At 39.3% G+C, this 23,971-nt stretch overlaps 1 protein-coding gene across 1 annotated transcript; it reads right to left on the bottom strand.

The window, feature by feature from the left end:
* Positions 1-14,957: 14,957 nt before the first annotated feature.
* Positions 14,958-17,453, bottom strand: LOC116759317 (cullin-1-like). Its single transcript, XM_032642932.1, is given in 5 exon segments — positions 14,958-15,640; positions 15,642-15,832; positions 15,835-16,180; positions 16,182-16,533; positions 16,535-17,453. Coding segments are annotated over 5 exon segments (2,322 nt in total). The 5' UTR covers positions 17,299-17,453; the 3' UTR covers positions 14,958-14,971.
* Between the last annotated feature and the right edge of the window lie 6,518 nt (positions 17,454-23,971).

Below are 23,971 nucleotides of genomic sequence, written 5' to 3'. Positions count from 1 at the left end.
TCTTCACTGGTTTCACTAAATCTATGCCTGTCTTGTCCAAATCAATGAACACTTTTTAGACTTTAACGTGACTTTATTTCACCATTAGATTCTTTGGTCACCACTCCTTTCTTGAAACACTCTTTCTCTGGCTTCCTTGAGGTTATTCCCCTAACACAAGAATCTCTTGTTTTCCCTGTTTGGCCACTGCTCAGTCTCTACTGCAGGGTCTCTTTCTCTTCCCATCCTTTAGAAGTTGGTGTTCCTCAGGGTTCTGTCCAAGGACTTTCTCATCCCCAGCCGGCATCACACAATTGTGTAGAATCAATTATAGTCCATGTAATGATAGTTTGTTAATATAAGTCATATCTGTATGCTGATTTTCTCCTAAATTTTTGGATATTTGGAATGACCACATCTAAGCTCGACATGTCAAAAAAGGAAACTATGTTCTCTTCTTAAAAATGGGCTTCTCTTGGGCTTCCCTGGTGGCGCAGTGGTTGAGAGTCCGCCTGCCGATGTAGGGGACACGGGTTCGTGCCCCGGTCCGGGAAGATCCCACATGCCGCGGAGCAGATAGGCCCGTGAGCCATGGCCACTGAGCCTGCGCGTCCGGAGCCTGTGCTCCACGACGGGAGAGGCCACAACAGTGAGAGGCCCGCGTACCGCCAAAAAAAGAAAAAAAGGGCTTCTCCTCTCAGGTTTCCTATCTCGGAGAATGACATCACCTTTCAACAGAGTCAGAACCTAGTAGACTCCTTTCTCTTTCTCATGTTCAGTATTCGATGTCACCAACTGCAGTTGACTTTACCTCAAATTCATCTACTTTACCTCTTTTGCCCCATTTTTGTTCACCATATCAACAGCCTTCTAATGGTTTCCCATTGCTATCATGCTGAAACGCAAACTTCTTGTAGGATTCACCTGTCCCTTTATTATCCAACCACTCCTTCTCCTTGCAGGCTCATTTTTCACCACTCCTCAAATTCTATCTTTTCTATTTGCACTTGGCCTTGGACTAGATAATCTCTTTGCAGCTCCAATATCTTGGCTGATACAAACTATTGAGGAAGTGCTATCAAACATAATGAAATAATCTAGTATATTGTTTAACAGAGTATGTTCTGAAGCCAGACTCCCATAGGTCTGCGTGTTGGCTGTGAATCCTTGGACAAATTACTAAATCTCTTTGTGCTTCAGTGTCCTCCCCTGTAAAATGGGTACAAGTTTTTTCTTCATAGTTTTGTGGTGAGAATTAAATGAGATAACACACATAAAGTATTTGGAATATATGAGACACAAAACACTGAATAGATATTAACTATTTAAAAAATTTCCTGAGTTCTATAATTACTCCTACCAGACATCGCATATGGTATTGCAATCACCTATTTTTCCCCTTACATACTTCTCTAGATTATAAACTCCTTGGGAGCATGATATATTCTCTGTTCTATCACAGAATCTAGTAATGATTACACAAAGTTTGTGCAGAACACAATGGCAATGATATGAGGGTGTATAAATCATTCTGTGGGGTTAGGGCGTGTTCAGGAAAGGAAGAAGGGACAACTTGAACTCAGTCCTGAAGAATAAACAGGAGAGATCCAAGTGAACAAGGAAGAAAAGGGCAATTCCTGTAGAGAAGACAGGATTGGCGAAGGTTTAGACTCAGTGACCGGCATCACAGCAAGTAGCTGATAAGATTGCTGCAAAAGGGCGAGCAGGGAAGTAGTGGGAGGCGAGGCCAGCGACTGGTAGTGAAGAGATGATTACACAAGTAAAGCCCTTGTTTCCCAGGTACCGTAAACTTCCTCAGTTCACTGTGACCCTGGGAATCAGGGAGCCCTTAGGAAAGCAAAGATTGGATTTCCCAACATCCTGGTAGTTGGAGACTTAGAATTGTATGCACTCATCCTTGAGGCTACCTTACACCCAGTAGTTTGTACCTTCTCCTCCCCACTGGTAACCACTAGTTAGTTCTCTATATCTGTGAATATGCTTCTTTTTTGTTATATGCACTAGTTTGTTGTATTTTTTAGATTCCACATAAGTGATAAACAGTATTTGTCTTTCTCTGACTTATTTCACTTAGTACAGTGTCCTACAAGTCCATCCACGTTGCTGCAAATGGCAAAATTTCATTATTTTTTATGGCCGATTAGTATTCCATTACAAAATACCACATCTTCTTTATCCACTAATCTGTTGATGGACACAGGTTGTTTCCATGTCTTGGCAGTTGTAAATAATGCTGCTATGAATATCGGGGTGCATGTATCTTTTTGAATTAGCGTTTTTGGTTTTTTTTGGATATATGCCCAGGAACGGAATTTCTGGGTCATGTGGTGGTTCTATTTTTAGTATTTTGAGGAACCTCCATACTGTTCTCCATAGTGGCTGCACAAATTTACATTCCCACCAACAGTGCAGAGGATTCCCTTTTCTCCACATCCTCTCCAGCATTTGTTGTTTGTGTTCTTTTTGATGATGGCCCTCTGACAGGTGTATTATTCTTACTGACAGAAAATAAGAAATGTTACCTTTTTTCCATGTGTGTGTGTCTAGGCATAAAGTCACACCTGCTGAGTGTTTCAGTGAAGTATTATTAGCTGCATTTTCTTGGGTTCTAGATTAAACTTAAGTTGACCTAGTGATGATAATAGCCAATACTACTTCTTCAGGAAGGTATATAGTAAAATATAGAACAGAGATAAGCAATTAACTAAGGATTAAGATGGGATGAAGGGCAAGCTTTTTTCTTTAAGAAGGCCGGGTCCTGTCAGTGTTTGTATGTTGCACAAAGAGGAGACTAGAGATCACTGACGAATCACAGTTTCTGATGAGCACAAAGCAATAAATCTAAAGAACAGGAGGAAGAGTTAGACTTGATCTGAAAGCGAGCAACACTTCTTCCATTAAGAGGGAAGCAAAGAAAGAAGTGTACAAATTCAATTAATTTTTTACCTGGGGTAGAGGAAATTTAAGCACCTGAGAGAAGGAGGTGGATGGTAGTGGAGGGAAGGTGTTCACGAAGAAGAGAGAAACCTGGAAAATCACCTGCAGGGAAAAGAGAAATGAGTGGACTGGGGATATTTAGAATTATACCTAGGTAACCTTGAGGGTAGGCAATATATTAGCACAGTACACATCTTAGAGAGATTTTTTTTGAGAGTGGGAGAGTGATGATCTTAAACCGGAGTGGAAGGCAAAAAATTATGGTGTCAATTATTATTCCCTTTAACCTCATTACATTAACATTACCTACTTATTTTCTGTCCTCCTTAATGGCCAGGCTGTAAAATCTACAGAGATAAAGACCATGTCTTTTCAGATTTTTGTGTGCCTAGCACCAGAACAGTGTCTTCCACATAGTAAATGGTGAAAGGAACTGACCTTTTGGGAACTCTGCCTGGGACGGGGGATTGGCATTGAGGACAGTTCAGTAGGACAAGGGCAAGAAGCAAAGTGGGTTGACACTACCTCAAGCTGAAATGCAGGCCTCAAGTTGTTCCCATAATAAAGCAGTTAAAGACTCTTGAGCTCTTTAATGCTAGAGTGTGTGTTTTGTTTGGGGCCTAATCAGGAATGTGCAGGCTTTGCTTAGGAGTACAAACAAAATAGTGGGGAAAATTTTTAACTGATCTCTCAGTGTATAAACCATTATCCTAGATTATAGTGCGTTTATTGAATTCTGAGTATTTCAGTGTCATCTCTGTGTGTACACTCCCCGTCTTTGACTTTTTCTTTTCCCTTTTCCCTGTCATTCTCTCCCCCACCCCTTTTTTCTGTTGTACCTCTCTCTTGTATTTCCTTGCTTTATTATCAACCCTTTCTTTTTCTCTCCCTAAACATTTCTCATTTGTGAGGAAGGGGTAATGTTTATCAAATGGGAGTTAAAACAGAAAAATCAAGATGAAGGAAAGAGAGGGAAGTACATTGAGCATGTTTTCCTCTTCCCTGTTATAGAGAAAAATGTTGTGTTTGATTATGCATCATTTGTCCAAGGTGAACAGTGGGCAGGAATGTAGGTATTTCAGGGTCAAGGGCAGTACTGAGCCTAACACAAACACACTTGGCCTTTCATTCTAGCTTTGCCATTTATGATCTGTGTCATTTATGGCAAGTTCTTCATCCTTTCTAAGTCTCAACTTTCTTGTTTCTAAAATGGGAAAGTTATCATCTAACTGTGGTAAGCAGAAATGTAGCCCTCATGATTTTTGCTCCCTGGTGTTACACCCTTTTACATGACAAAAGGGACTTTGTGGGTATAATTAAGGTGACTGATATGTTCAGTTCAAGATTGGGAGATTACCCTGAATCATCTAGGTTGGGCCACTGTACCCACGTGGAGCCTTAAAAGAAAAAGGCAAAAGAGTGAGTCAGAGGGATTTGAAGCCTGAGAAGTGTTTGATGTGCTGTTGCTGGCTTGAAGATGGAGGGGCCACATGGAAAACAAGAGAAGGAATGAGTTCCGGCAATGATCAGTTATCTTTCTAGAGGACCTGGAGTGCAAGTTGAGGACTGTAGCCCCAGTCAATACTTTGATTTCAGCCACTGAGACGCTGAGCAGAAAATCCAGCCACATCATGCTATGCTTCTGATCTACAGAAACGATGAGCTAATCACTTTTTGTTGTTGAAAGGTGCTGCGTTTCTGGTAATTTGTTATAACAACAACGAAAACTAACACGAATACCAATAACATTGCAAGAGTTAAAGGAACTGACACAGGGATTAGGGCTGTAGGGAGTCCATAAATCACATCCCTTTCATCTCTAAATATAGAAACGACTGAGAAATAAGACATGAAAGACAAATGGAAAATGAACTGCTAGTATTATTACTGATAAAGGCTGAATTGGATGATATGACCTCAATGTGTGGCCACCATGGGCTTTCTAATACTTCACTCAGGAAATAAATTCACACTTTTAGGTATCCACTCAGTAGAATGATCTTAGCCCCTACCCACCCACCCCCGCTTTGTAGGCACAGACCATTTAACCACGCAGTTGAGATCAGAGTAGCTCTCTCCAAAAGTAGGTAGACCTGCGAGACAGAGACCCCATGTTTTTTGGGTTGAGCATGATTATTTCCTCCTTACAAACTTACTAATCCTATAAGTCATACTTGTCCAATGGGCAGAAGGAGATTAGAAGGGCTATTCCATCTAAAATACTTCCACACTGAAAGACAGCTTAGGAACATGAGATCCTTGACAAAGAATCTGGCACAAAATAAATGCCTCCTATATAGCTGCCAAAAGTTGGCAATGATTTGGCTTTCCTGACACATCCCATTCCAGGATGGCTCTTCTTCCAGAATCTGACGCTACTCTCTGCACTGAGTCAAGGCCCAGAGGTCTTCATTTTGGTGCCCGGCTGAGGTTGACATCTCTTGCTTGTACGCCGACATGTAACTGCCCAGCTCCTGTTCTGCTGCCCTTTTGCACTGGCCGATTGAATCTCATGATCTTGGGGCCATCAGATTCTCCATGCTTCTGTGAGTATTAACTTATGAAATATATAACACAGTCACTGTGGATGGGCTTTCAGTAAAGAGAGACAGAGTAGGGCTCTCTTCTCTCCCCATTCCAGATTTCCTGCATCCACCCTGGGAACTCCAAAGATCTCCCACTGAACTTCACTGTTCTTGGAATTAATACAATAGTGGCAGCCTTTTCCTAATTTTAAGAGGCAAATGAAACTGATAAATCAAATTTTATATTTTTAACCCTTTTTCTTAAAACCCTGCTAAGGATATGTCCTAATCTGGTAAGCACAGAATCATTGGACAAAATCATTGCTGTAATTTCATGGTTAATATTAATCAATAATTCATGGTGCTACACAATGAGTGTGATTTCTATGTCATTTATCAAAACAAATTTGATTAAAAAATGATATAACATAGAAGTGATATTGGTGGGAATTTCAGATTAGGTAAGAAACGGTGTAGGTGCAGTTCTCTGGTGAAGGATTCTGAGGAAGGAGCCTCAGAAATCACAAACTTAAATAGTCACTAACTTTAAATCTAGGCTGGCTCTGACTGTAATACTATTTTATGCTCCTCTTTCCCAGCCAATTAAAATTCCAGCAATTACATGGCATTCCAGTTGGCTATTTTTGCTATCTGTGTAAAGGCAGGCAATCATCTTAGAGTCATAGGATTTGGAAGAGAAGTGAGAATAGTACAAACTCCACTTAGCTAAATCAAATGCATTTTTTTGAGCTTCATAAAAAGAAAAATGTATATTTATGTCATGGCACTATCAAGATGCAGGGTCAATTCCAAAATATTTGTGAATATTGGTATGTTCATTAAAAACATCTTTTGTTCTTGCCACATGTCTGCAAAATACCTGTAAAAAATTTATGGGATCTGTGACAGGTTATTTAACTTCTCTGTGCCTCAGCTTCCTCATCTGAAAAAGATCAATTTCGTAGAGTGTTTTGGGGTATTTAATAAATCTTTCTTTTTCTCTCTCTCCCTACACACACACACACACACACACACACACACACACACACACACACACACAGCTTAGAATAAAGCCAAATACATAAAACTATATAAACTAGTTGTTTTTCTTGTTATCTCTTAACACTATTTAAATTGAATGTCATATTTTTTTTTCTTTTTTTGCGGTACGCTGGCCTCTCACTGTTGTGGCCTCTCCCCTTGCGGAGTACAGGCTCCAGACGCACAGGCTCAGCAGCCATGGCTCACGGGCCTAGCCGCTCCGCGGCATGTGGGATCTTCCCAGACCGGGGCACAAACCCATGTCCCGTGCATCAGCAGGCGGACTCTCAACCACTGCGCCACCAGGGAAGCCCTGAATGTCATATTTATATAGTATTTATCAGTATTTTCTGTTTGTGAAGTGCTTTTATATTGATAGTTTACAAAATCTAATCTTGTCTTACATAATCAGGCCAGGTAGACTTATACCCATTTAACAGATGAAAAAATTGAATCCTTAAATTATAAGGATTAAATTATAATTTAAATTATATTTATAATTATAAGAGTAAAAAAGTTAGATTCGGGATTAAAACTTATATTTTCAAGCTCCAGCCAGGATTATTGTTATTATATAGCTATAATGAAAACTATATGAATCTTAGAACAAATGTTTTGAGGTTTTTTTCCTTCTACACAGAAGTTCTACTCAGAATAGTAAATGTACAATTATTTTCAAAAGAGAAAAATTTAATTTCAATTTGCTCTGAAGATGTTTCCTTCTCAGTAGTCAATATTTTTGATAGAGTAAAAGGAAACACATTTCTGTGTTCTCTGAGACACGGAAGCAGTAAATATTTATTTTTCAACTTAAAACAGGACTCCTTGCCACTTGGTTGCTAACAAAAATGTTTACCAATCCCCAAGCTAAGAGGAAGGATTCTTTTGAGGAGAATTTAAGTTGTCTCAGTAGAGCAGTGATTAGACTGACCTTTGCAAAATGCTCTAAAGTTGATTATAAGAAGCTAGACACTTCAACAAAATAAATAAATAAGCTTTAAATGGTAACAGGAAATTCACACTAAGGCACAGACAAATCAGAGCGAATTGAACACTGAAGGTCAAAGAAATCACATGTTGTTCAAAAAATCAGTCAGTGAGGTAAATATGAAGGAAATATGAAGTACATGATGAGACACAGGACCATCCAGATGTGGCTCTTTTCTTTCAAAGCCAAATAGACACAGATGTGTTCACTAAATAGAATCCTACTTCCTTAGATCTGTTTAACAGGATTCTGTTTAGCTTGTAAAAAAATTGCAAATTCCCGGGCTTCTCCCATGCTTTACTTTTTGGTAAGTGTGGTCTCTGAGACCCCACTTTTCACCTACACAGTATCAGATTCTAAGACTACTAAGTTTAAGAATAGCTGCTCAAAAAAAAAAAAAAAGAATAGCTGCTCTAACTTTGGCTTCAAATTTCTCTTAATAAGTTTTGTATCCTGAGGGGAGGTTCTGAATCGGAAGAGAAGTGTAAGGCATCTTGGTACTTGGGGCTATGGTTGGGGGGACCGTGCACCTTGGGAAGCCAGCAGACACTTTCACTGAAGGGGTTAACAGGACTGAGCAGAGTTAGCTTGGAGGGAGTTTTGACACCAAGGAAAAAAGATTAAATATTTCCTGGGTCAGTGGTAATCACATTTCTGGCTTTTGAGTGTTAGAACCAAATTCTGGCTATTCTAAGCAAAAAAAGAAATTTTATTAGAGGGGCGTTGGAGGCTCTAAAAATTCATGAGAGCCTGGAGGATTTGATTTGGGAAATGGGCAAAGACCAAGGGAGCTCTAGAAAGCTAGTTGATGGAAGTAGGACAAGGTTTATGCAGCAGTAAGAGGCTGGTTCCGGCTGCCACTTAACGTCACAGCGGCCAGTCCTAAATCATGTGCTATCTCCCGGCTATGCTGGAATGGAGTGAGATACATCACCCCCTTTGGTACCTATGGGCTGGCACTATCTTACATCAAAGCTGCACAAATGAGGGCTTTGACAACAGGGAGATAAGGTGCTCATAGGAAGTAGAAACTTAAATGCTAGGCAACAACAAGAAAAACAGCATTAAGTATCTACCATGAGCTCCAGCGAGACAGTCATTTGAGGCCACCTACGTCCCATTGAGCTGAGTTTAATAACCGTTGATGGTAGAGAGCATACTTTTCCCGGCTCTTCCTAATTTACCCCTGCTCCCATTCGCTTTTGGACTCACGTATCTCTGATATATTTTTCTAATCAGAACCTTCTCCTTCCTTGTGCTCAATCTTGCCAAATACAGCCAGTCAGTATTTCCCACTTATTACCTACTAGGATTATATAATTTTCTGAACAGGTTTGAACAGATTGAATGCAACCTGGCTCACTTCTGTTATTGAATACTATCTGCTTTTGTTAGCAGTACCTTCTAAGGACAGATATTGTACAAAAATAAATTGTCCAAACTCTCTGTTTTGCTTCCTGGGCTACTGCAACAGCTGTAGTTTTCAGCAGGAGTACACATTCAGCACATAAATGACATAAAACTGGAATATTTTACATTTTGTTAAATGTGAGTCACATTTGTTTAAGATTGTATGTCCAGCTAGCTCATATCAAATGGATCAATCAAATATTTACCAAATTCCACCTCGGTTGCCTATTAATCTTTTAGACCTTATTCTAAATGAAATTCTAATTTAGTGGTGAGATAAAAATAATTATTACACACATTTTAATAATACAATATTGCACTCTATGATAATCTTTGTAAACACAAGAGAAACCTTCATGTAGCAAGTGAGACCTGACTTTAATCTTGAAGAACAAAGGGGATCTATATATATAGGCATGCCTCGGAGATACAGTAGATTTGGTTCCAGACCACCACAATAAAGCAAATATTGCAATATAGTGAGTCACACGAATATTTTTTTCCCAATGCACTTAAAAGTTATGTTTACACTATAGTGTAGTCTATTAAGTGTGCAATAGCATTATGTCTATAAAACAATGTACATACCTTAATTAAAAAATACTTCATTGCTAAAAAGTGTTGATCATTATCTGAGCCTTTAGCCAGTCATAATCTTTTTTAAAATTAATTAATTAATTTTTGGCAGCGTTGGGTCTTCATTGCTGCGCACAGGATTTCTCTAGTTGCGGCGAGTGGGGGCTACTCTTTGTTGCGGTGCACGGGCTTTTCATTGTGGTGGCTTCTCTTATTGCAGAGCATGGTGCGTGGACTTCAGTAGTTGTGACGTGCAGTCTCAGTAGTTGTGGCTCGCGGGCTTAGTTGCTCCGCGGCATGTGGGACCTTCCCAGACCAGGGCTTGAACTCATGTGCCCTATATTGGCAGGCGGATTCTTAACCACTGCCCCACCAGGGAAGCCCAATCTTTTTGCAACAATAACATCAAATATCACTAATCACAGATCACCATAACAAATATAATAACAGTGAAAAAGTTTGAAATATTCTAAGAACTACCAAGATGTGACACAGACACACAGAGTGAGCAAGTGCTTTTGGGAAAATGGTGCTTGCTTGATACAGGGTTGCCACAAACCTTCAATTTGGTAACAGGATATTATCTGCAAAAACTGCCCAATAAAGCGAAGCCCAATAAAATGAATTGTGCCTAGTTGCTGAAAGTAGCTGAAAGGGAGTAAATCAGACTTGGGAAAGCTATGCTGTGTTCTTCATATAGAGACAAAATTGCCCTGGTTAATGCATTTGTAATTTAGGCATTGTTTCAGCCTTATTATTTCCTTGTCTAATAAACTGGTCTACCCAGTTGTAATGGAACTTCCTCTTATCCTAGAAGATTTTTCCCTCTGGTCTGTCTCCTTGCATGTATACCTTTGGAATGCTTGGTAGTCATTTGATTACCGATGTTGAATGTGGGATACTCTGCAGCCAACACCTTTGGTGCTAAGATGTCAACAGAACAAGGGTCTACCTAGAAACTTCCTGATGATCATTAACAGATATTAAAAGTCACTTTATTCCAAAACTCATAATGTTTTTCCAGAACCTACCTCTGAAATAGGAGCAATGGGAGAACTGATATGCTGCCTTCCCCCTTCTCCATGGAGGGAACAGAGTAATCTTGACATGAAAATTGGATGTCAACCCTGTGCTAAAACCCTCTAGTGGCCTCTCATTTTACTTTCAATAAAATGCAAATTCCATACTTTGGTCTACAAGGTCTGGAAGCTTGGTCCCTGCCTCCTTCGAACTTGTGCCATTTTCTCCCTTCCTCACTATGCTGCAACCACACAGTACCCTCTTATTACCCCGATATACCAATATCCTTTCAACCTCATGCGTTTTGTTCTTGCTGGTCCCACTATCTGGAATCCTCTTTCGCGGGCTCCTGAAATGCTGTGTCTTTTATTCAGGCCTCAGCTCACATTGCACAATATCAGAAAATCTGCCCTGATGACTCAGTCTATAGTTGTCTCTTGTTTGTCCAATTCACTGTCAGATCATCCTGGTTTTTTTGTTTGTTTGTTTTGCGGTACGAGGGCCTCTCACTGTTGTGGCCTCTCCCGTTGCAGAGCACAGGCTCCGGACGCGCAGGCTCAGCGGCCACGGCTCACGGGCCCAGCCACTTCGCGGCATGTGGGATCTTCCCGGACCGGGGCGCGAACCCGCGTCCCCTGCATCGGCAGGCGGACTCTCAACCACTGCGCCACCAGGGAAGCCCAAGATAGCGATATTTATGAAGCGTAACCTGTCAGTTATAAATTGGGCAAATTCCAAACAGGAGGAAAGAGAGGTTAGAAGGATACTTAAGATGCACAATTATTGTTTCCATACCTGCCAAGAAGCTAATTGCTTTTACTTTGATAAGTCTACATTTTAATATAGGTTTGAGATCCTTTGCCAGAAGAACATAGATTTTTCTCTTAACTGCATAAATTATTGGGATTTTGTTACTTAGAGAAAAAGCAAAATGACAGCTCTTCACAACTATGTAGAGAGAGAATAGCAGATGTGTTGGTCTGAATTATTTTTTTCTTTTCTTTCCTTCTTTCTCTTTCGCATATTCCATCTCCCATCCTCATTGTCTTTCTCTTTAAAAAGACATTTATTTTAGAGAGTTTTTAATGTGTGTTCAACAAGATGCTAGATGCCGTGGGGATACATGAGAAGAAGAAATCTAGACTCAGTTTAGGAAATTTGGAGGAGGAAGTGTTGAGTGTGGGCAGGAGATAGAAGGAGCCACGAATGTGTGACTGACTACAGGTCAGCTTTGACTCACTCACAGGCGCCTTTCACTTTTTAAAGGCAATGATTTCTCTCATCTCCTCCCAGTCTGAATTTATTAGCCCCAGGAAACCACACCTCAGAATAGTTTAGAAGAGAGAGGAGACAGAATTTACCTACTCAGTTTCCTCCCATCTCTCGATTCCCATTAGTCAAGAGGATACAACGCCCTGCTTTACTGGATGTTATTTTCAGCTCCTTGGTGGTCAATAAGGAACAAATCCCACACCCCATTTTTTTCATTGAGGTTTGCAAATGGACGGGGATTGGTTTGTGGGACTTGAGAGGCGTGAAGGTCCGGGACTTCACCTTGACCTCCAGCCAGTTGAGGAAACTTGGCAAGGGCATTGGCAAAGGCAGCAGCAGTGTAGCCCACAAGGAAGAAAGCATCTCTGTAAATAAAGAGGTGGCCAAGGGAATTTGAGGAAGCACAGAAGATTTTTGTCTAATGATACAGTAGTGAGTGATTAGGACACTGGATATATGAGTCTAGTTTAGGAGAGTGATCTGATCTGGAGATAGGTATCTTGGAGTTATCAGCCTATAGATGCTGTTTAAAGCCGTGAGCCATCTGTGATAATTAAGAAGGTGAATGTAGCGGAAGAAGAGAGTAGCAGCAGGGGCTGAGCCTGGGGCTACTCCAACCTTACAGGGTCAGGAAAGAGAGAAAACAACAGTGAAGAGCTAGGAGTGAATAGTGACAAAGAGGAAAAAACAATAGAAAGTGATGTCCTTGAAGGCCAATAAACAAGTTACATTAAGGAAAAGCAACCTTTAAGTGTTTACTTTGACATGCATGAGTAGATCACTAAAGGAGGTGCCTAGAAACAGAAATACTAAGTTATAGAGCATGCACCTTTCATATTTTAAAAGACAGTCTCAAATTGTCCTGAAAACTGGCTGCCCCAATGTAAACATCAGAACTCTGAGAGTTTATGTTTCCCAAAACTTAAGCGATCTTTAAACCATTTAAAATTTTTTCCTAATTTGATGAGTGAAATATGACACATTTCTGTTCTTTCAAATTGCATTTGTTTAGTGTTTGGATACTTTTTAATATATTTTTAAGCCAATTTTTGGAAAAACTGTCTTTTTCCAGTGTCCCACTTAGTTGTTTGCGCCTTTCTTGTTGACTTGTATTCTTTATGCTACATACTAGTCCTTTATTTTGTAATATGTATTTTATATATTTATAATATTTTATTTATATTTATACATAACTATTTCTTCCAGTTTTTCTCCACCTGTTAATTTTGTTGATGCTGTCTTTCGTCAAATGATTATTAGTACTTTGAGATAGCCAGAACATTTGGCAATCTTTTTTTTGACTAATTTTACCTTGGAAAAATGTTTAATTAAAAGGCTTCCCTACCTCAGTATCATAGACACAGTTTTCTTTATTAAAAAGTCATGTTTCTGTTTTTATTTAGGTCTGTTCTCCATCTGGAATTTGTGTTTGAGGTAAGTAATAACATATATACATTCCATTTAAATATATTTCTGTGGAGAACCAGAGCCAATATTAGTTGGTCACTCCAACTGCTAATTTGTCATACAACCTCCAAATATATCAAATTCCCACTTACGCTTGATCTTCTTCAGAATTTTCTATTCTGTTTGTCTTTACTACCTTGAAACTCCCTGATGCCTTCTGTGTTGAGGGTCCACAAGACCACCCTCATGTTTGATGATTTTCCAGAAAGACTCAGAGAACTCAGAAAAGCTGTTATATTCATAGTTACAGTTTATCACACTGAAAGGATACAGATTAAACTCAGTCAAGACAAAAGGTGAAAAGGGCAGGGTCAAGGAGAGATTAGGAACAAGCTTCCAGCTGTTCTCCTTCCTAGAGTCCTTGAACAGCATTTAATTTCCCAGCAACATATGTGACAAGTCGTATGAAGTATTGCCAAACAGCGAATCTCACATGAGCCTTGGTGTCAAGGTTTCTATTAAGGGTCAGTCAGGTAGGCATGGCTGACTGCCCAAGTGGCTGACCTTGGTTACTCAGTTTCCAGCAACTCCAGAGGTCAAACTGATACAGTGAGGTCCAAGTTCCCACCATAAGTCACTTTAAAGCATGAACTATATCTGGCATGCCCCCAAGGCCTCATGTATCAAATACACTCTTAACAGACAGGATATTCTAAAGATTTATCACTCAGGAACTAGTTGAGGGCCACTCCTTTCTCTGGAATGTGAAAGTTTTGAACATTCCAAGCCTGCTGATTAACCCTTTACTGCAATTTTCAAACAGATCCTTTTTTTTTTTCATTTTGAATTTTGTCTATATTTTTAAGTTTTCCTTGGTTGGAAGGTTGGTCTGAAGCCATTAGTGAGCAATTGCAGAAGCAGAACTCTTAGCAATTACCCTCAGTAATTTGGAAGTATTGCTCTATTGATGTCATGTATCTAATGAACCTGATAAAATAGCTCATGAAAATTGATTTTTATACTTTATTACATTGTTTTTTCCCCTCTGATGGCTTTTGAAGTTTTGCTTTATCCTTAACATGTGGAAGTTGCTTTGCAATGTGTTCAGGTGTGAAGTTTTATTTGTTTCTTGCTTTTTAAATTTGTTATGATATTGCTTTGCATTAAGTGGACTTTTGTAGTATGTAGAATCATATATTTCCATAATTCTGAGGTATTATTTCCCATTATTTCTTCAAATATTGGCTTTCTTTTATTTTCTCTATTACTTTTTTCTGGAATTAAATTGAAAAAAAAATTTGAACTTCTGGATTTATTCTCCATGCTTCTGAACGTCACTTTGATACTTTCTAGAGTCGACTCTTGTTTTTTTTCCTTTAATTTTCTTTATTTTCCCACATTAAAAAATGAAACATACTATACAAATGGTTTTTCATAGCAGATTACACGTGGGTCCGTTCAGACCTGCTCTCTAGGTGTTGCTGGCCCCCGAGGGGCCGCCCAGCCAGCAGCTGTTATTCAGGTGGCCAATGGGTTGATTCGGATGCAGAAGCATGCAGCCCTCAGCATGGAAGGTTCCATCCCCTCTGGTCTTAAATTAGGTTAAATGGCATTGGTGTCCGTATTTACAGACTTGAAGTGTGGCGATCCTGAGCAGTTCTGATCGCCCCGAGCCCTCAGTGGGAACCTGGGGGCCAAGCAGGAGGTGCGGGGGGCGTGGCTGCTGCGGTGAACTCGTCTCCATACTTTCCACAGGACGAGGGGCTGCGCCCGCGGTCAGACCCTTTCAGGAGGGTTACGCCAAGTAACTGTAGGTGTCCTGTTCACCATCCACTCGTTCCAAATATTCTTTCGCGATTAGAATGTCAATGCATTTCTTAATTACTGGGATCCGAGGCTTGAATATTGAGGAGAGCTGAGTCAGTACTTCTCCAAGTAACTGCTGGTGTTTTAGAACCTTCCTCATTTTCATAATTCTCACGAGAGCCGCCTGGACCAAGAGTTTACGATCTGCCTCGATGTTTCGGTGTGTGGTTTCTTGTTCCTGCTTCTGTTCCATTTTCATTGGCACATTGATGTTAACCCTCAATTTCTTGTTTCTATAACCAAGATATAATTTTATTAAGGTATCTTGCTTCAATTCCATCTCATCAACATGTGTATTTTCATCTTCCAAGACCAGTAACTTCAACTTCAATAAGATCTGTAGCACTTGTGCAAAAATGTCAGTTTTGATCTGGGTGCTGTCCATCAGCTGCTGCGCGGCGTAAGCGTCTTCCGTGTTGTACCGGAGCAGGATGGCCATCTGGAATGTAGATGCCTGCAAGGTGTATCTGTTTTTGAAGCAGTTTGTTACTAATTCTCCTTCAGACAGTTGATATAACCACGTCAATTTTCTGCCACTGTGACGGCTGGCGTAAAACGCCGTCAAGCGCTGATAACTCCGTTCCAGCTCCGAAGGCAAAGGCAAACGTACCGGACTGCTGAGAAGGCCATGATCCGGAGCTCAGAACTTGAATACTGAAATCCAAGCCCAGCGGCTCTGAATTTGGCGGGTGCTTTTTGAACTGCTCATTCAAATATTTGCTTGTACCAATGTCTTGAAACATCCGCTGAAGTTTAGAGGTATACTCAAAACCACAAGCTTGCTTTAACTGGAGATCATGCTTGCTTCGGCGTCATCACTCGCACTGTTCTGATGAACAAGCCTTTTTGCCAGCATCTTTGCCTAGAACTTCTGAAACATGTCCTTGTCCTCTATATACTTGAAGGCCGCTATCACTTGGTTGAGCGTGTCTTCTAGTTCTGCTTCTTCTGGGTTCTTGGACCTCTTCTTCAACAAGAAGTCACAGTATCCAGCCAGCAACTCGGAATATTTACTGGACGACTGAGCCATTTTGGTAACTGCATTGTTGTTTATGAAGCGACCGCAAGCCTTGTCCAGCGCAGCCACGAAGCCAGCATTGTTGTTGAATGCCAACATCACCAGGGCGTTGTATTTTTTTATGAACATCCAACACTGTCTGTATATACATTTTGGGGTCATTTAAAGCAGCTTCTCCCCACTTTTCAATTGCCGCAATACACTGATTATGAATGTGTGTCTCCAGGAGTGTTTTCAATTCTCCCAGGCCATCCTGGATTCTAGATACAAGATTATACACGTGACCCAAATCTTCACTTTTGTCGGCATCCAGTAAATTGTGAAATTCCCTGTGGAAGATCTCCAAGTGTTTCTCAGTGAGCACCTGCCTGCACTTCCTGGCTAGCTCTTCTTGGGTGTTCTCATGAAGGTACTGGCCTCTCCGCTGCTCCTCCAGCAGACGAGTCTCTGCCTTTTTCATATACTCAGTAATGGTGCTGTTGCAGGAATTTGGTACTCTCTCTGGTATAAAATCTCTCTGTGTCAGCCAAAAACTGAGACTCAAAGGATGCTTTGTACACCTTTAGCCTAGGGCCCATCGCAAAGGCATCGTCTTCGTTCAGCCCCAGTTCCACGTAAGATTGTACAACTCCACTCATCAGTCTTGTATTGATGGTTTCACCATTTCTTTCCTTTTCAATCAGTTTTAAAACAGCATTTGTTACCTGTTTATTCAATGGCCTGAAAAGACAATGTCTCCTAGTCACCAAGGCAAGAGAATAGATTTCGTAGATTCCTTTTCGTCCTCCATAATATTTGCAGAGAACCCAATATCTATTGAGGTAGGCACAAATCCCATTCAGCACTTCACTTGAAAACCGGTAATCTTCCCATTGTTGAGTGTAGAACTTCAGTACACTCTCATCTAGCAAATCTTCTCCGTCCTGAAGAAGATTTGTCAAGTAATTCTTCAAAAATTCTTTAAGCTGTTTGTACAGTTCCAAGCCAACTAACTGAACTCCCTCCAGCGTCTCCCCCTTTTTTGATTTAGAAGGAGGGACGCCAGCCTCTTGAGCTTGGTTTGACTGGTGCACACTTGTGCAGTAGTTATAAACATGAGTGTAGAGTTCCATGTATCTGGATTTCACCATACTTTGTCTGGTATACACTTGCTGGATTCCAGCTCTGAGGTCATCCCAGGTCTGGTCAGGGCCAATCTGCTTCAGTCCATGGGGATTCTGGCTCCTGTTGGATGACATTGTGAGTGATATTCTGAAGTCGTCCAACACAGCAATCCTTATTCAAGTTACAGCTAATTCTCCATTAGATGAAAATTTAAAATATCATTCCAGATTTATTTACAGCAGCTCAGAAAGGATGTCCTTTAAATTTAGAGAGTGAAATCTCATTGCAGGCAAACCTGGAAAGGGACCTGCAAGTAAAGCAAACACCAAAGTGATTCCAGCACTGAACTGAGTGAGCAGAAACATCTTGCTCAGAAGCAGGCTCACTGCTTCTATTGTCCTTTGTCTTCATAAGGTAATCCACTGCATTATTTGCATTATATATTTCTGTAACATGTTATGGAAAAACCGAAGCGAACTTTTTGGCCAACCCAAAAAATACACGTGCACCGCATTTCGCGGGTGCCTAAATGGCTCCGGCGACGTCTCTACATGGTCGTTGCTCCTGGCCCCAGTTAAATCCCCGTTCCACCAAGGTCTTGCAGTGTCCCTCAGCCTCCGGGGCTGCCCTGCCTGCAGTTGCATGTAACACGGCTCCCTCCTCCTCCCTGCCCACTCGCCCAACTCTTGTTATTCTTGGTAGGTATAGTCTATAAAGTGTCTGGGAACCTTGAATGAGCAAATACTGAGCAATTGTTCCTGGGGGGAAAGATGCACGTTTCATGTATACGAACTATTTTGTTCTTTAGCTAGTTTCAGTTTGTTATTTAACCTGACTATAATGAGTTTCTTTTTTACTAATTTCAAACAAGTTGCCATTTCTATGATCTCTAACTTCTTTTTCCACAGTACATTTTTATTTTATAGCTATTTACTTTTGTGTCATGGGTGTATTTTATTTATCTCTTTGTAAATAGTAACTATATATATTCCAACTCCTTTTGATATTTTTATATTATCTCTAAGTTATTGGGTATAAATTCTTTGATTCATGAATTTGTTGCCTCCTTTTCCAGCATTTCTCAGATGCCTGATGATTCTTAGTTTTGATTCTACGTCCTCAATTATGACCACCTGTTGACACCATGGCCTTTCCTTGCAGTCACGTTCTTGGTGATGTCATTGGTTTAAGTCTAGGAGTAGTGGCAGCCTTTGTTCATTGCTTCACTGATATCAGAATATTTTATCCCATTTCCCCCTCTTAATATAGTTATATATTAATACTTATTTACTTTTTTTAATACTTATTTACTTTTATAAACTTTCTACAGTATCTGTATTAAACATAAACCAGAATGTCAGTTTTGAATAAGAGCCAGAAATTTTGGCGTGCATGTTCAATCCATCTTGAAACTAGAAGTTCCATTGTGTTGTTAGAACTTGATAGAAGATACAGCCATGGGAATAAATCTCCCTGACAGAACCTAGACCATAAAAAAAGTGCAGGCATAATCAAACAGTATCTCAGAATGGAAGGGGTCAAGGGAATAAACGCTCTGGACTCCTTCCTTCCTCTCATATCCTGCCAGTGCCTTTTTGGACCAGATCCAATCATAAACTAGAGAGTAGGTGAGCTCAGGAATGCAATCCATTGAAAATATTAAAGCAGCAGCTAAAGGAAAAGTTAAATGGAGAAAAACCAGTACATCAAACTAGTTTTAAGGACTAGTTGCCCACATCCTGCCTTAATGCATACAATACAGTGTTCAATTGATTATGAATTTATAATTGCGGGCCAACTTATGTTAGCCAAAACTAATGTGCCTGTTATAATATAATCTATACCTCCAATTATGCTTTTTTCCTTAGTTAAAATTTTCATGAATTTATCAACATCCATAATTTAGAATATATATTTATATATAAAGATATAAATTTTACACATAAATATATATTTTATTAGAAGTAAACATTAATAAATTACATACATAAACACACAACTATTTTATCTTAGTGTCTTATCTAAGAAGTTATATATGTATTGAAGTCCACTAGTGATCTGAAAATCAAGAGATTGGGACTGGGGATGCTCTGAACAGAATTAATTAAATTTCTTTTCTTATTAGGCCTTCTTAGTGAGTCACTTATTTCTTTTTAAAGACAGGAAAGCAGAGGATTTAAGGCAAATATTTGCCATGCTCAACAAACAATGTTCTGATGTGTGAATTGATTCTAATCAGGACAGCCAATGTCAGCTAAATTAATACACCATTAGGCAGAAAATAGACGTATCATCAGGAATACAACCTCCTAATTTGCTGATCATGGTTGAACACTAGCCAGTAGGTAGTAACTAATGGCACCACAAACAGATGTTAACTGAACTATATTAAGTAGACGCTGTGCAATTCTTTTTCTTTTCAACTCTATACTTGATGGTAATATATCATCTTGGGTTTTCTTATTATTACTAACTTTATAACAAATATTATTATGATAAAAATTACATAAAACATATTTTCCCTGAATCAAATTTGCTCCAAAATCTTTTCATTTTTTAACTATAATGCAATATAAGTGATTCATTTCCTCAAATTAGCTTAATTTCAATTTAGTGAATATTTATAGATGCACCATGTGCCAGGCACTGTGGTAGGGACTGGGAAAATGAGGATGAAAAATCACGTTTACTATGTGCTCAAAGAGTCATTATATGCTAGAGGAAGAAGTCATGTAAATGAATAATAATGTGCAGGACAATAGGTAAAGCAAAGTCCATAGATGAAATAGGTGACATAGTAATAAGTCAGAGAGAATGTGATTGTATCTGAGAGGTTTATAGGTCCCTTAGAGAAGTTGGGATCTGAATTGTGTTGTTTTGTGTGTGTGTGGTTTTTTTTTTGCGGTACGCGGGCCTCTCACTGTTGTGGCCTCTCCCGTTGCGGAGCACAGGCTCCGGACGGGCAGGCTCAGCGGCCATGGCTCACGGGCCCAGCCACTCCACGGCATGTGGGATCTTCCCGGACCGCGGCGCGAACCCATGTCCCCTGCATCGGCAGGCGGGCTCTCAAACACTGCGCCACCAGGGAAGCCCCTGAATTGTGTTTTATAGTAGATTCAATAGCCTCCTTCAAGATGTGTACTTATATCAGTTGGTGGTGGATTGGGGCGTACCAGGGCAGGAAAGGTGTCCCCTTTTACTAAGCATTTCTCTTAATGCAGCATTATATATAAGTTATGGACTATCATTTATACTCTGATTGCTGAATTAAAAGTTTTTTAATGGAACAGTTCATAACTCCAAATCGGAGTATTAGAATCAATCGTTTTATTTATTGCATTTATTGCCCTATCAACATCATTGAGGACTGCTCAGTACAAGGTGCCAACTAGACCTACTGGTAGAGGATACATAGATGAATCCTTCTTTAAAGTACTGACAAGCTAGTAAAAAGGCAATACGTACGTATGCAGGAGGTACACAAAATGGTAACAATATAACGGTGACACTAATACAACAAATGGTAACTTAAATAATTATAACAAAGTACAACAGAATATGAATGGTATAATTTATGTTTTTGTAGTGTTTAATCACTTATACATGTTTCCCACATTAATTTCATTTAATGTTCACAAATACTCTCTGAGATTGATATTGGTATTCCTATTTTATTGATGAAGCAAAATAGGTAGAGAGAAGTAATAAATACATAGGAAGTAAATGAAAGAAAAAAATTCAGGGCCAGAGCTGAAAAAGAAAATAGAGTATAAAAGATAGATTGAACTTAAAACTCTTGAGAAGAGGCTGGGGAAGGCATGTGGAGTTAGTGGAAAGGAAAAGACTATGCAGAGACCAGCTTGGCTAGACTATGCATATGAAGAAAAATAGTATATACAAACATGTGAAATCTTTAACATAAAAAATTAGGAAAAAATGTTCGACAATAGAGAAATGATTAAATAAACTATTGTGTGTGTGTGTGTGTGCGTATATATATATATTGTAATTCTAAGAAGTATTAAAAATGATGTAAATGAATATCTAAAGTCATAGTAATGATGAAAATAATTGACTTTTAGGCAACCAATTTTTAAAAATAATGAATAAATGCATAAGGTAAAAAATCCAGAAAATATGAAAGGGTTTGTAGTGAAAAGTAATCATTCCTTTTCAGTACCCACTTCATCCCCTTTCCAGAGGCAACATGATTATAGATAATTTACGTATCTCTCTAGATAATCTATGCATATAGAAGCATATACACACATAGGCACTATATACACATATTCATTTTAAAATTCTTGGTTTTTAACCCTGTTTTTGAAAATTTAACAATGTGTCTTGGACATGGTTTCATAGTTTATATAGAACTACCACTGTGTATATGCACTATAATTTATTGATGATGGAAAACTTTTCACATTTAAAAGACATTTATATTTCCTTTTTTTGGTGAGTGATTGGTTAATATCCTTGCTTATTTTAATTGGGCTATTGATTTTTTCTGTTAATTTTAGAAGCTCTTTTAAATCTAATTATTTCTATAATTGTCTGTGTTACAATTTTTGTTTTACAATCTTCTCTTTTATCCTGACTGTATTTATGATATTTGTGCTCTGTAATTATATTTTATTTTTGTGTAGTTGAGTTGATCGATCTTTTTTCTAGTTCACTTACATTATTTCATATTTTCTTCCATTACTTTTATCATTTTCATATCCTACATTTACATCTTTGATCCCTTTAGCATTTTAAAAATAATAGAGGCAAGAGGGAGGGATCCTTTTTAGTTATCTTATCATTTGTTGAAAATTTTTGTCATTTCCCCAATTACATGAAATACCTTTATCTTGTAGTAAGTTGACATAATTTTAAATCTATTTCTGATATCTTTTATTCATTGATCTGTGTAAATATTCTTTGCCTGTCATTATCTAACTTATTTTTTAAATGGGTAACTATTTAACTCTCACTTATCATCAATCACTCTAACTATTTGAAAGACTGTATTGGCTGACCATCCATTACATTTATTTCTCAAAAACTTTCTAGGATACATGCAATGATTTAATATGCAAATATTAATGGAACAATGTGCTGTCTCCACTGCTGCAGCTAGTCCAAAAGGTACAATATTTATTTTCTCCTTTGTCTATCACCAATTTTATAATTTTCTTACCATTGACTAGAACTTCAGTCTAGATGGCTTGTTTGGAGTTTGAGTTTAAGAGTTTGGAGTTCTCAGTTGCTTTAATGTTGCCAGTTTGGGTTTATTGCAATGGCCTATTAGACTCATCAGCAGGCATGAAAATGCCAAGAGACGCTCCAGTGAGCTCCTAGGTTCTAGATACAGTTCTGTCTTCCCACATTGTATTGAAGCAACCACTCCTTATGGTATTTGGGATCATGTCCGACGATACGGTAATTCTTTTCCTGGCCTACTGTTCCACTGGTATGAGGGAACATTGACCAGCTTCTGCTTTAATGGAACCCTTACAGTGTACACAGGAAGAAGCTTCCCCTTGTTGCTTCCCTTCCCCAGTCCCATTTGGCTTCATGTCCTCTAATCCAGCAGAACCTAAATTTGTAGGGTCAGGAAGTAGAAATTCTGCAAAATGGTCACTGTGAGGAGTCATGCAGTGGGCCAATTCTACTTCTACCCCTCATTTCATGGTCCCAGGTAAGTCTAGAGATTGGGGCCATAGCGTTGCATATCAGGCATTAGTTCAATGCATATTTCTCATCTTAGCAGATACCCAAAGATGATGCTTTACACATTTTAACAGGTGCTTCAAAAATCTATTATGCTAGCTGCTTCCAAGATGGCACCCTGTATGGTAGGACCAGAGAGTGAATTCCGGAGTCAGGCACTCAGTGTCATACCTTCTCTCTTAGAATGGCCCCTTGGTCTGAGGTTATATTATGGAAGATTCTATGTAACTTAATCAGGTATAAGCTTTTGAGCTGTGCTCCTGGCAGAGGCACAAGGCAGAAAAGGCAAACTTGTATCCAGAGATAATTTCAAGTCTGAGAAGAGAAACTTGTTGCCCTTCCAGGGTAAAGTGGCCCAATGTAATCAACCTGCCATAAAGTGAAAGGCTGGGTCCTAGTGGTGCAAGACTTGGCATTGGTTTCTGCTGCTGGCAGCTCAAGAATTCTACAGTTAGAGTGGGTAGATCAGCAGTTTCAATGGAAATTTTGTACTTTGTTTTGCATTAACCTAGGGTTATCCCATGGAGGTTAACTCCCTGATGTATCCATGCTCACACAGGCATCAGAAAGACTGAATGGGTTCATGCAGGTGTCCCACATAGTGGTGGCAGAGAAACCCTGGGTCAGAAGAGAAGACAGAGTGGAGAGAAGGCAAGGTGTTGTTGGGTTACGTCTGCATGTAGCTGGTCGCTGTAGCAATGGCCAGAGCAACAAGTTGGACTGAGAGGATGTGAACCAGGGCATGTGAATCATCTGATCCTGCGACCCTCATCAGGACACTAGTGTTTGGGATGTTATTTTGCTTTCAGTCAAATCAAATACAGCATGACCACAGAAGAATACATCAAATACCAAGGCTAGGAATTAGTCTCTTTATATCTAGGCAGGACTAAGGAGAGAAAGCCTCTACTTCTGAATGGCAAATCTTCTATGTTCCTGAGTGGACATCTAGTGTATGACTATTTTAAGGTCCTTGATACAGATTTCTAAATGACTTTTAAAACATTATGAGAGTACATTTTATAAGAGTATCCATTTCACTGTATCTCTGATAAAATTGGGAATGAAAATTTTTAGTCTCACAATTCAACA

This window comes from Phocoena sinus, chromosome 9 (genome assembly GCF_008692025.1).
Source record: "Phocoena sinus isolate mPhoSin1 chromosome 9, mPhoSin1.pri, whole genome shotgun sequence".
Lineage (NCBI taxonomy): Eukaryota > Metazoa > Chordata > Mammalia > Artiodactyla > Phocoenidae > Phocoena > Phocoena sinus.
The sequence above is the reverse complement of the archived record's forward strand: the minus strand, read 5'-3'. Positions and strand labels throughout refer to the sequence as shown.